This window comes from Pristis pectinata, chromosome 6 (genome assembly GCF_009764475.1).
Source record: "Pristis pectinata isolate sPriPec2 chromosome 6, sPriPec2.1.pri, whole genome shotgun sequence".
Taxonomy (NCBI): domain Eukaryota; kingdom Metazoa; phylum Chordata; class Chondrichthyes; order Rhinopristiformes; family Pristidae; genus Pristis; species Pristis pectinata.
In genome coordinates this window covers 1,071,344-1,085,818 of record NC_067410.1, presented here as the reverse complement: position 1 = coordinate 1,085,818, position 14,475 = coordinate 1,071,344, and the positions used below count along the sequence as shown (strand labels likewise).

Below are 14,475 nucleotides of genomic sequence, written 5' to 3'. Positions count from 1 at the left end.
TCTGCACTGACCATCAAATGGCTATTCACACTACAAAGGCCAAAGAGACTGCAGATGCTGGAATCTGGAACAAAAACAGAACACTGGAAGCACTCAGTAGGTCCAGCAGCGTCTGTGGAGGTGTAAGTCGATGTTTTGAGTCAAGGCCCTGCATCAAGACTGACTAGGAGGGAAGAGGAAAGATGGCTAGTATATAGCAGTATAAGGGAGGGGTGAGAGAGGAGCTGGTAGGTCAGGGTTGAACCTGGGTCATCGAGACAGCAGCTCTACCAACTGTGCCAGGCTAAATTCTAGATCATGACTACTCACGACGTAAGCAGGGATTGAGCCTGTGTTCAATCCATTGATCTGCACTTTAGGAATTGTAGAACCAAGGCAGCGTGAACTAGTCCTGGTCCTCCAGCCCTGCAATTTTTTTTCTTTTCAAGTACAGTTTACTTTCCTTTTGAAAGCCGAGATTGAATCTGCCTCCTCTGCTCATGAGTATTTTTTAAAAGTTTATCTTTCTCATGTAGATTTTTTTTGTCTCATCCACCACTACGTCTGTCTTTTTGTTTCTTGACCTTTTACTGTAGAACTTTTTTTTTAATCTGCTGTCAAGTTCCTCTATTATTTTGAACAGCTTTATCTCCGCATCCTCTGCTTTGAGGAGAACAGGATTCTTTCTAGGATTTCCTCAGGCATTTTCTTCTTGATCATACGTTCAAGAGATCTGGATGTTGCTGACAATAGCATTTACTGCCTGTCCCCAATTCCCCTGAACTGAGGAGGCAGTATGAGTCAGCTGTGTCCCTTGGTTATAGGCCAGACTGCGTAAGGATGAGGGGATTCCATCCTTGTTGTCACTGGAGGGAAAGTCACAAACAAGGGGACATGGTTACAAAATAAGGGGCCAGTCACTTCAAGTTTAAGTTCAAGTTACTTTATTGTCATTCATCCATGCTATAAAAACACATGGCGGAATGAAATGTCGTTTCCCCAGACTCTCACAACCGAGGACATACATACAACAGAAGACATACAATAAACCCAACAAAAAACAAAAAATCAAAAAAATAGTGCAAGTACAAATAGTGCAAAAAATGGTATATACAAAATACAAATTTAGTGCAGAGTTAGTGCAAAACCAAGTTGGACAAGAGAAATACAAGCTCAGTGTGTTGTACTCATTGTATAAATATGTTCAGCAGCAGCCAAAGTTCTTATACGCCGTTGTGCAAACCAGGGCTTTTGACGCAGCATTTGTCTACCAGGGGATTCAGGAGCATTTAAAATGGACATTAAGAAATATCTCTGAGGGTAGTGAATCTCTGGGATTCTCTACCCCAAAAGTGGTAGAAGCCAGATCAGGAGATGTATTGATGGATAAATATTTGGAAGATCAAGAAATTGTCAGTTATGGGGAACTGGCACAGAGGAGGAGCTGAGCCCAGCGTGGATCAGCCATTATCATATTGAATAATGGGCCAGGCTTGAGGGGGCTAGGTGGCCTAGTCCTGCTCCTATTTCTTGTGAAGGATATTGATGAACCAGTGGGCTTTGACAACTATCTGGGAATTTCCATAATTACTATTACTGAGATCAGAATAAAAACAAAATGCTGGAAGTGAAGAGTAAAACTTGTCATCAAAACTTTTAAGAACTGGTTCTGGTTCTTGGCCTAAAAGTTCCCAAGTTCTGCCTGTCTTGTTGAGTAGTCCCATAATTTTTTTTATTTTAGATTCCAGTATCTGCAGTTTTTAGTTTTTTGACTCAGACTGCTGAGACTAGGTATTTTAATTCCACATTTATTTAATTACTTCAATTCAGATTCCCCAGGAGTCTTCATGGAATTCAAGCTCATATTTCTGAATGAATGGCCCAACACTCTGACTGCTAGTCCAGTAACTTAACTACTATGCCACTACACCTTAGTCCTGGAAGAGTAACCTGGCCTGACGGTAACAATTGTTGAACACAATGAGTGCAAGTGGCCCATTGAGCCCCAAATAGTTCTGTCAAACTAACCCACTCAGTTGCTCCTTGGCCCTTTCCCCTAGTCTTGTATTTTTATCTGCTCAAATATTCACCCAATTCCCTTTATAAAAGCAATGATCAAATTTGTTTCCACCATGCTATCGGCCAATGAATTTTAGATCATGACTACTCCCCACATGAAAATGTTTTTCCACTTCCGTAACTCTGCTAGTTCTCGACCTTTTGAGAACGGTTGCTCTTTATTCCATCCTGCCTGGACCCTTTGTGATGTAAGTATTCCTACTAATACCATGTTTACAAAATCTATTGAGAAACAAAGGACTGCAGATGCTGGAATCTAGATGAAAAAACAAGATGCTGGAGGAACTCAGCAGGCCAGGCAGCATCTGTGGAGAAAAGCAGACAGTCAATATTTTGGAGACTGGCCTGCTTTTCTCCACAGATGCTGCCTGGCCTGCTGAGTTCCTCCAGCATCTTGGCTCGTATTAACATGCAGATTTTGGTTCATTTGCCTAATAATAAGCACTGTTGCCAGGAAAGCTACAATACTTCAAGGCCGTAGAGCACCATCTCTTTACCTGAGCACTGGAAATTAGAAATGAGTGAGGTCTTGCCAATTCCCTCCACACACTGAAACAAGCAGTTAATGCCATTGTTGTAATTCAGTTTGAGTGAATATAAAGGGAACTGAGTAAATGCAGAGATGTTTTCACATAATGAGTTGAGTGGGAAGAGTATAAATTAATGTGATTACTCACAAGTCTAATGAGGAATACAAGAGAAACTTAACCACAGTGTTGAGAATGTGAAACTGAATCATAGATATCAAATGGTTACTGAACTGAAGGAGAATGTTTGTTCTGTTGAGACTGTACCAGTTGTATGTATGAGTAATCAAGCTAGTCCTTCTGCCTCACCTCTTCCCTTGGTCCTGAAAGTCCCTTCTTTACAAATACTTTGGATGATGCAAGTAAATCACCCTCTACACAGTATAATCTGGTCTTTAACCACTTGCTTTATGTAAAAAGCCAGGTAATTGCTGGCATGGAGCAGCTGAGTTGAATGGTCTGTTTCTCACCTTTAATTTCTATTTCATAATCTGTGTGCTGGAAACCTGAAGCCTGGCCTCTATGTTGGAAGTGCTTTCAGACTGGATTGGGTGTCTGATCTCTAACAATGCAATGGAAACTGAACCTCTGGGGAAATTCTGTGCAGGAGATGTCAACCTAAAGTCATTTTAATTTTGAGAGTGGAGTAGTGATCAAAAAGGGAGGAATTGAGATGTTAACGTACATTGTCAATTCAATAGTTTAATGTGGAATTACTCGCATTAGTTTCTGTAGTAAATTTTGTCTAACAGCTGCCTTGTCACATACTGGAGAATGCGTCTATGTAATGACCAATCTACAAAGGATTGTGCTGACACGAGCAAATGAGGACCCAGTTTCACTTAGATATTCATAAAGTTGCAACCATGACAACAGCACAACAAACTTCATTTTTATTTCTGACTTTGTTTCTGTGCCTCCTACATCTGGTCACATTCTGTTGGGCATTGGGTCAGCTCCTTTCAATGCAGCGTCCTTTGTTTTCGTACTTTTCTGATCAAGTTTGTAAAGAAAATTTTTTTAACTACTGATAATAAATGAGATTTTTAAATCAGAAGATTTTCTTCCATTGGATGCCAGAGTTGCATGTTGTTTAAAATATTACAGTCAAAGAGCAATAGTTGGTCACCAATAATACATCCTTTGGTCCAATGGCACATTTTCTCTTTGCCTTCATTGTTAGAAGGCACGAGGGATTTTTAGTGTGTTGGCAAACTGGGACCAAAATTGGCTTGGTGATAGAGTAGTGGTAGATGAATGTTTTTCTAACTGGAAGTCCGACTAGTGGTGTGGTGAAGGGATTGGAGCTGGGACCTTTGTTTGTAATGTATATAAACGATGCTTGAGAATATAGGGGCTCTGATTAGTACATTTGGAGACAACACAAAAACTGATGGAGTCATAGAAAGTAAAGGAGGTTGTCTAAGGATACAGTGACATACAAAGCTACTGCAAAATTGAGTGGAGTTGTGGCAGATGGAATTTAATCCAGACAAGTGAAATAATGCACTTTGAGAGGTCAGATACTGGTAGGACATGTAGACTATATGGCTGGGACCTTGGTGTTGATGTACAGGGAGACCTTTGGGTGCAAGTCTATGGCTTCTTGAAAATGACAACACAGGTGGATAGGGGAGTGAAAAAGATATTTGGCATGCTTGCCTTCATGTTTCAGTTGCACAAAACATTGGTTAGACTGCACTGAGTATTGTGTGCATTTCTCGTCACCATGCAACAGGAAGGATGTGGAAGCAATTGGAAGAGTGCAAAAGAGATTCACCAGTATGTTGCCTGGAATGGAGGGCCGTAGTTATAAAGAGTGACTGGGTTTATTCTCACTGGAACATCGGAGGCTGAGGGGTGACCTTAGAGGTTTATAAAATTGAGGGGCACAGATAGGGTAGATGGTCAGAATCTTTTTTTCCTTGGCTAGGGGAGTCTAAAACTGGAGGGTATAGGCTTAAGGTGAAAGTAGAGAAATTTAAATGAGATCTGAGGGGTAAGTTTTCCACACAGGGCGGTGAATATCTGGAATGAGCTGCCAGAGGAGGTAGTGAAGGCAAATACAATTACAACACATAAGGTGTTTGGACAGGTACGCAGATAGGAAAGGCGTAGAGGATGTTCTAGAGAATGTAGATATTAAGAGAGAGGATGTGTTGGAGCTGTTAGAAAATATTAGGACAGATAAGTCCCCGGGGCCTGACAGGATCTTCCCCAGGCTGCTTCGTTAGGCAAGGGAGGAGATTGCTGAACCATTGGTTAGGATCTTTGAGTCCTCATTGTCAACGGGAATGGTGCCGGAGGATTGGAGGGTGGCGAATGTTGTCCCCTTATTCAAAAAAGGTAGTAGGGATAGTCCAGGGAATTACAGACCAGTGAGCCTTACGTCTGTGGTGCGTAAGCTGTTAGAAAGGATTCTAAGGGATAGGATCTATGAGCATTTGGAGAAACATGGACTGATTAGGGACAGCCAGCATGGCTTTGTGAAGGGAGGATCTTGCCTCACAAGCCTGATAGGGTTCTTTGAGGAGGTGACCAGGAAGATTGATGAGGGTAGTGCAGTGGATGTGGTCTACATGGATTTTAGTAAGGCGTTTCATAAGGTTCTGCATGGTAGGCTTCTTCAGAAGGTCAAGGAACCGTGGGTGATGAGAGAGGTGGAACGACTTGTTAGGGAGAAGAAGGTAGCGTACATGAGGTATAAGCAGCAAGGTTCAGACAGGGCCCGTGAAGAATATAGGGTAGCGAGGAAGGAACTTCCTCGAAGAAAGGGCTGAGGAGAGCTAGAAGGGGACATGAAAAGGCGTGGGCTAGTAGGGTTAAGGAAAATCCCAAGGCCTTTTTCAAGTATGTGAAGGGTAGGAGGATGGCTAGGGTAAAAGTAGGTCCGATTAAGGACAAAGGTGGGAGAATTTGCCTGGAGGCGGCGGAAGTGGGAGAAGTTCTCAATGAGTACTTCTCTTCGGTATTCACCAGGGAGAGGGGTCTTGATGATGTGGAAGGGAGTGCTGGTAGGGGTGATGTTCTCGAGGTTGTAGATATCAAGAGAGAGGATGTGTTGAAGTTGTTAAATAATATTAAGACAGATAAATCTCCAGGGCCTGACGGGATTTTCCCCAGGCTGCTTCGAGAGGCTAGGGAGGAGATTGTTGAACTGCTGGTAAGGATCTTTGAGTCCTCGTTGTCCAGGGGGATGGTGCTGGAGGATTGGAGGGTTGTGAATGTTGTCCCCTTGTTCAAAAAAGGTAATAGGGATAGGCCAGGGAATTATAGACCGGTGAGTCTCACGTCTGTGGTGGGTAAGCTGTTAGATAGGATTCTAAGGGATAGGATTTATGAACACCTAGAGAATCATGGACTGATTAGGGACAGCCAGCATGGCTTTGTGAAGGGAAGATCTTGCCTTACAAGCCTGATAGAGTTCTTTGAGGAGGTGACCAGGAAGATTGATGAGGGCAGTGCGGTGGATGTGGTTTACGTGGATTTTAGTAAGGCGTTTGATAAGGTTCCTCATGGTAGGCTTCTTCAGAAGGGTCAGAGGCCAAGGGATCCAAGGAAGCTTGGCTGTGTGGATTAGGAATTGGCTTGCATGTAAAAAGCAGAGGGTTGTGGTGGAAGGAGTGCCCTCGGATTGGAAGGCAGTGACTAGTGGTGTTCCGCAGGGATCGGTTCTGGGACCTCTACTTTTTGTGATATTTATAGATGACTTAGATGAGGGGGTGGAGGGCTGGGTTAGTAAGTTTGCAGACGACACTAAGATCGGCGGTGTTGTGGATAGTGTGGAGGGCTGTCAGAGTTTACAGAGGGATATTGATAGGATGCAGAGCTGGGCTGACAAGTGGCAGATGGAGTTCAATCCGGAGAAGTGTGAGGTGGTACACTTTGGAAGGACAAACTCCAGGGCAGAGTACTGGGTGAATGGCAAGGTACTTGGCAGTGTGGAGGAGCAGAAGGATCTGGGGGTTCATATTCACAGTTCATTGAAAGTTGCCTCACAGTTGGAAAGAGCAGTTAAGAAGGCCAATGGGATGTTGGCTTTCATAAATCGCGGGATTGAGGTTAAGAGCCGCGAGGTGATGATGCAGCTTTACAAAACTCTAGTTAGGCCACACTTAGAGTACTGTGTTCAGTTCTGGTCGCCTCATTATAGGAAGGATGTGGAGGCATTGGAGAGGGTGCAGAGGAGATTTACCAGGATGCTGCCTGGATTGGAGAGTATTGAATATGAGGAGAGGCTTAAGGTGCTAGGGCTTTATTCACTGGAAAGGAGGAGGATGAGAGGAGACATGATAGAGGTATATAAAATACTGAGAGGAGTAGACAGTCAGCGCCTCCTTACCAGGGCACCAATGCTCAAGACGAGAGGGCATGGCTTTAAGGTTACGGGTGGGAGGTTCAGGGGAGATGTCAGGGGGAGGTTTTTCACCCAGAGAGTGGTTGGTGAATGGAATGCACTGCCTGGGGTGGTAGTGGAGGCAGATACATTGGACAGGTTCAAGAGCTTGTTGGATAGGCATATGGAGGAGTGTGGGATAGGGGGATATGCGGGAGGAAGGGGTTAGGTAGTGTGAGGGTGGTTTGATGGACGGCACAACATGGTGGGCCGAAGGGCCTGTTTTGTGCTGTATAGTTCTATGGTCAGAGGTCAAGGGATCAGAGGAAGCTTGGCCGTGTGGATTCAAAATTGGCTTGCCTGTAGAAAGCAAGAGGGTTGTGGTGGAGGGAGTGCATTTGGATTGGAGGGCTGTGACTAGTGGTGTCCCGCAGGGATCATTTCTGGGACCTCTGCTTTTTGTGATATTAATGACTTAGATGAGGGGGTGGAAGGCTGGGTTAGCAAATTTGCAGATGACACAAAGATTGGTGGTGTTGTGGATAGTGTGGAGGGCTGTTGGAGCTTGCAGAGGGATATTGATAGGATGCAGAGCTGGGCTGACAAGTGGCAGATGGAGTTCAATCCAGAGAAGTGTGAGGTGGTACACTTTGGAAGGACAAACTCCAAGGCCAGACTTAGAGTACTGTGTCTAGTTCTGGTCGCCTCATTATAGGAAGGATGTGGAGGCATTGGAAAGGGTGCAGAGGAGATTTACCAGGATGCTGCCTGGATTAGAGAGTATGGATTATGAGGAGAGACTAAAAGAGCTGGGGCTGTTCTCATTGGAGAGAAGGAGGATTAGGGGAGATGTGATAGAGGTATACAAGATATTGAGAGGAATAGATAGAGTGGACAGCCAGCGCCTCTTTCCTAGGGCACCAATGCTTAATACAAGGACGTGGCTTTAAGGTATTGGGTGGGAAGTTCAAGGGAGATGTCAGAGAGGTTTTTCACCCAGAGAGTGGTTGGTGCATGAAATGCGCTGCCTGGGGTGGTGGTGGAGGCTGATACGTTGGACAAGTTTAAGAGATTGTTAGATAAGCATATGGAGGAATTTAAAATAGACGGATATGTGGGAGGAAGGGTTTAGATAGTTTTAGGTGTGGTTTGAAGGGCGGCACAACATGGTGGGCCGAAGGGCCTGTATTGTGCTGTATTGTTCTATGGTTCTATGATATGGGCCTGATGCTGGGAAATGAGATGAGCATAGATGAGCATTACAGTTGGCAGGGACAAGGAGGACCATTAGAGCCTATTTCTGTGCCGTCTGATTCTACAAATGTGGTGAGAATAAAATGAGATTGGTATTTAATGGTAGGCACAGACTCGGTAGGCCAAAGAGCCTGTTTTCAAACTATGTGACTCTGATTCGTGCTGTTTAGTTTTGTCTGACTGCATTTGTATGTGAAAGGTGCTATACAATTGTACATTGTTTCTGAGGAAGGTGGTTGGGTTGGGGTTCTGGAAGCATGAAATCAATTGAACCAATCTGGCTTCTTTTAAGATCTGTCTATTATGGCATTTGAGTGAAGAGCTAATGAAATCTCCAATGATACTAAGGCTTGTCTTCTCTTTCCAAAAGTTGGAAGTGACAGAGAAGGAGAAACTGCTTCCTGAGAGCCAGGATATCAATGCTACATCAGCTGGATTATCCTGTGAAAATACGGCACAGTCTTCAGGTGTAAATGTTCCTGTGGATCCGTTAGTTTGTGACACTGGGACAAAAGCTCAGGAATCTGTTGGAAACTGTCTTGAGGTTGCCAATGTAACTGTAGAAAAAACTGTGACTCAAAGCTCTTCTGTAAATGAGAACTCTGAAGCATCTGGTGGGAACCAAATGGGCCTCATCAAACAACTGGCCGGAGAGCAGGTCCCATTGGAAAGGTCTGGTGAGGACATTGCAGCATCGTCTCGATCACCTGCGGAAGTGACCAACCTGATGAAGGAAAACCACACTGAGGAAAAGGTTGAAGGTAATCAGCTAACGTACCTTTCAGAATTAAATATTATGCATGTTTGGGGGGGTGGGAGGTGAAGAAGCTATAAATAAAAAGCTTCAGTTTTTTTGTTTCCTTCACTGAACTGCTTTGCACCTTTTGGTAGGGTGTTGTCCTTTGTAGCAAGAGGATTTAAGTACAAGGGCAAAGATACCTAACTACAATTATATTGGGCTTGGTGAGACTATACTAGGAGTATTATGTTCAGTTTTGGTCACCTTATCTAAGATGCCATAGAGGGAGTGCAGTGAAGGCTTACCAGATTGATCCCTGAGATGGCAGGACTCACATATTAGGAGAAATGAGCTCAACTGTTGCAGTAAACTCCACTGGTTCCCTTCCCTCTAAGTGAAGAAATTTCTTAGCTTTAGATATTCTATCCCATATCCTAAGACTGTGACCCCTCGTTCAAGATCTCCCAGTTAAGGGAAATATCCTCCCATGTTCAGTTTGTCTTGCCCTGTCAGAATTTTGCAATTTTCAATAAGAATCCTCTCTTACTTTTAATCTAATAAATACAAACCCAGACGATCTAATAGGGACTAAGGTATTGAGATAGACAATCAGCCATATTGAATGATGGCACTGGCTCAAAGAGCCAAAAGGCCTGCCCCACTCCTGTTTTCTGTCTTTCTCTGTATACAGCTGCAGCAAGTAATTCAGAGAATGCTATTGTGTAATGTGAAGGGACCAGAATAGAGAAGTTGTGTTTCAGTTATATAGGGCGTTGCTGAGACCACGTCAGTACTGTCCAGTATCGTTCTCATTTAAGGAAGCATGTCAATGTGTTGAAAGAAGTACCGAGAAGATCTACTAAATTGATGTGTGGATTGTTTTATGTGGGACATCTGGACAAGCTAGGCTCATATCCACTGGTGTTCAGAAGGGTGATAATGACACAAGGTCTTGAGGGGTTGGTCTGGTGGATGTGGAGAGAATGTTTCCCTTTGTGGGAGAACCTAGAACTGGGCTCACCATTTGGAAGTAAAAGGTCACCCATTTAAGATGAGAATTTTTTTTCCTCTGTGAGTTGTGTCTTTGGAGTTCTTCCTCCAAGCAGAGTCTGTCAATATTTTTAAAGGAGAAGTAGATTGCTTCTTGATAGCAAAGGGGTGGAAGGTTATTGGAGGTAGGCAGGCATGAAGAGTTCCTGTGCACCTCCAGTTGAGGTTGCCATTGGATCAGCCATGATCTTATTAAATGACAGAGCAGGCTCAAGAAGCTGAGGAGCCTCCTGCTGCTCCTAATTCACATTTGTATAGTATATTTAATTCTTCTATTGCTTTTCAGTGAATGCATCTGTGTTCTTCACCTTAAATGCTTCTCATGCTAGAGAATTCCACGTTCTTTCTTTTCATCTTTCTGCCTGGATAAAGAAGTTACTCCTGGAGTTACTGTATATATTGAATTTATTAGTAACTGTTCTGTATTTGACTTCTAGATTTGTTCTCTCCCACATGGACGTATCTTCCCAATGTCTCCTTTCTCAAGCCCCTTCATGATGTCCCCCTCCTTAAGGTCTCTATCTGATCAGCATTCCTTTTGGTTATAATCTTAGCTCATTCAGTGATGTGTGCCAGATTCTACAATATCCAGCATCCATACATTGGTGCTGTCCACCAGGAGGTCAAAAATGTTGAAGAGCAACCATGGGTTCTTTCTGACTTGTATGTATTTGGAATGTGGGAGGAAACTGGAGCATCCAGAAGAAGCCCACGTGGACACAGGAAGAACTGACAAACTCCACACGGCATCAGAAGTTGGGATCGAACCTGGGTTGCTGGAGCTGAGAGACAGCAGATGTACCAACTGTGGCACTGTGCTGTTCTTCTGTCTCAGTAACCAGAGCTGGACAGTAATCGGGTTGTGTTCTGATCAGAGTCCTACACAATTTGATCACGAGTTTACCTTATTTGTACTCAAGCAATTTGTTTTTTGAAGATTGCTGCTCTGCATTAGATGAGAATTGAATTGACCAAGGGTCTTGGATCTACTTCAGCCCATTCATAAACCTTGATCATTGCTAGATTTCCTCCTTATGATCAGCACTCTTTCAACTGCCATTGTACTGGCAACATATATATACTGTACAAGTTATTATGTGACTGCTGATCTGCTTTCCTGGTTTGACATCATCTATAAGTTAATCTCGTCCCAAGTTTGTGAAATCATGTAATTTATATAACTCAAACTTATGCCCTTCCACTCCGGTCATTCACCTTGAATAATTCACAAACCTGCAATAAGAAACCAATTCCCAAAAAAAGCTCATACACCACATCCTGTACAAACTTTGGTTCAGATTTCTCTCAAAGTGCATGAACCTCGCAAACTGACGAGCTTCTAGTCTGTCGACCTTGCAACATCAGACCCAGGGGAGAGACGACTGCCAATTCTTCACACACAAACGTTGGTAGAGTGATCTGCATCCTGTGAATGTCCTTGAGGTGTGTGTTAGAGAGGCAACCTCAGCACAATTTGAATTAACTGGGATAAAGTTCCTGCCTTTAACTTTGCTTGACAAAAGCTGGTATCAAATGACTTGATGGCTGCCTTGTCATTTTTGGATTGCAAATGCAAAACCTTTTTATTGTCCATTGACATTTCCTACATCATCAACTTTTTTTTAAAAAATGTTGGTGTCCCTGTAGGGATCCTCTAACTGAAATGATGTCGTCTCCAAAAATATCTGGAACATCGATGTTGTGAAGAACATTCCTTGATTATCCTGTTTGAACCATTGCAGTTGACACAGGATCAAGTGACTTACAATATGTTGAAACTTTCCTGTGAAAGCTTTGCCCCAAGGTTTGGCAACTCAGAAATTTTACAGTACACTGAATCCATTCAGCCCATGGTGTCAGTCCTATCGCCTTGAAAGAATAATGCCAATAATCCCATCCTTTTCTCTTTCCTCATACCATTTCAAATCTTTTTCGTGCAAGTACTTGTCTAATTTTCTTCAAAAGTTACTGCTGAATCTATTTTCATCACTGTCAAGCAAAACGTCTAGATCACTTTAGAAACATAGAAAACCTACAGCACAATTCAGGCCCTTCGGCCCACAAAGCTGTGCAGAATATGTCCCTACCGTAGAAATTACTAGGCTTACCCATAGCCCTCTATTTTACTCAGCTCCATGTACCTATCCAACAGTCTCTTAAAAGACCCTATCGTATCCGCCTCCACCACTGTTGCCGGCAGCCCATTCCACGCACTCACCACTCTGAGTAAAAAAAAAACACCCCTGACGTCTCCACTATACCTACTCCCCAGCACCTTAAACCTATGTCCTCCTGTGGCAACCATTTCAGCCCTGGGGAAAAAGCCTCTGACTATCTACCCGATCAATGCCTCTCATCATCTATCAGGTCTGCCCTCATCCTCCGTCGCTCCAAAAGGCTGAGTTCCCTCAACCTGTTTTTTATAAGGCATGCTCCCCAATCCAAGCAGCATCCTTGTAAATCTCCTCTGCACCATTTCTATGGCTTCCACATCCTTCCTGTAGTGAGGCGACCAGAACTGAGCACAGTACTCCAAGTGGGGTCTGACCAGGGTCCTATATAGCTGCAACATTACCTCTCGACTTCTAAATTCAATTCCACGATAGCTGAACACATTACAAAAGAATTATCATCTGTTCTCTGGTTCTTTTGTCAATGTCGAGTCCCTGGCCCTCTAATTGCTAACATAGTGGAAAGAGCTGGCCATTATTCTATTTTTAAGATTTTCAATTTGAGTTACCATTAAATCATCCCTAATTGTAGCTGGAGCCTATACAAGGTGGCAAACTGCACTTGCAGGCTGCAAAGGTGCTTGCTTGGATATATAAGGCAACAATGAACATTATACATAACCTGACGCTCGTAAACATACATTGATCCCAATAAACCTCCCATTGTTTCAAAGTATATAGGACCAAGGCACATGATTTGGACCAGTGCTAGTCTGAATCATAACCAGTCATCCCAACAAATACAAGCAGAGGTTGGTTTCTGAACCGTGTTTACTTCCCTCACAGAAGTTACAGCAGAGCAAGGGCCTGGATTCAAACAAAAGCACTGCCAAACATTTCCCATGAATTTACAAAGCTGACAAGGTACTGGACAAGATAGGAAATCTTAAGATACTCAAACAATAAGAAAACAAATCAACATCTTTGCAATTAAACCTATAGATTATCAGAGCTAAACGTCAGCAATAAAACCAGCCAGCTTTCCAATTATTGACCAGTTATCTCAACGTGTTAGGAAATTAGACAAGTATGTAATTTAAAGTGGAGTGGTTGAATATCTTCAAATTATTTTGCTGATCAGACAACTAGCATTGATTCATGAAGATAGTCCATGCTTAACAAACCTGATTTTTGTTTTTTGAAGAGATAACAAGGAAATATCTGTGCATGTTAAGCATATAGACTTCCAGAAGCCACTTAATGACATCCCCTCATAAAAATTTAACCAAGGTTGAAGGTTATGAAATTGAAGGCCATTTATTGACCTATATAAGGAGAGACTGGATAGGCTGAGGCTCTTTCTCCTGAAGTGTAGGAGACTAAAGGGTGACCTTATAGAGGTTTATGAAAATCATGAGGGGCATAGATTTTAATTATAGTGCTTATTCCATCATCCTGAGACTCCTTTATGTGATAGGCAAATGTGTTACTGAGCACAGACTGCTTCAATGAGTAGTATTGTGCTGCATTTGTGGGCATGTTCTGAAATCACATGAATGCTTTGTCTTCTATATCTAGTGGTACCAGATGGTTATGTAAATCTGAGCTTTGTGAAGTATGACTCGTATGAGAAGGGTGCAGATGCCATGGTGGTACATGTGTATGTGAAGGAGATCTGCAAATCCACGTCAAAGGTGCTTTTTCGGGAGCAAGACTTTACTCTCATTTTCCAAACCAGGTGAGGTCCAGATTTCGAGGAGTAGATTTCAGAGACGAGCAGTTACTGTCCACCGGCAGAGGCAAAATACAGCAGAATCCTGTGGAACTTGAAATATGATTTTCACCCCCATCTGTCATGTGTACCATTGCAAAGTGGGTTGCTCTCTTGGTTCTGAGTCTGAGATTGTGCCATCAAGTTGCACTCCAAAGAATTGAGTTCATTCTCCAAGCTGACACTTGCAGTACCATTACTGAGGGAGGGCTGTAATGTCAGGGCTGTGATCCTTTGATGAGCTGAGAAGCTGAAGCCCCATGTTATCTGTCAGCAGCAAATGAAAAGATTCTTTGCCCTTTTTTTGAGGGGGGGGTGGATTTTCTCTCATGCCCTGCCCAATATTTGTTTCATTGTTTGTGGGAATATGCTGTCTGAACTTGGCTTCCATGTCTCCTAACTATGACACCAACCACACGCACTACCAGGGAATGAATGGTAACTGAACAGGAGGTCCAACAGCTCTTCAAGTCTGTGGCAACTCTATGTAGGAACAATGCCACTGGGCCAGTCCTCTACGCTTCCCTCACAGCTGTGCATTTTGTTCCCCTTTCAAGTACTGATAAATT

General features: G+C 43.2%; 1 protein-coding gene across 1 annotated transcript in view; it reads left to right on the top strand.

Annotated features, from left to right (window-relative positions):
* Nucleotides 1-14,475, top strand: part of usp19 (ubiquitin specific peptidase 19) — a 133,555-nt gene that overhangs the window by 48,763 nt on the left and 70,317 nt on the right. Inside the window, 2 exon segments of the mRNA XM_052018449.1 lie at nt 8,546-8,936; nt 13,714-13,873. Coding sequence (XP_051874409.1) covers nt 8,546-8,936; nt 13,714-13,873 — 551 coding nt within the window.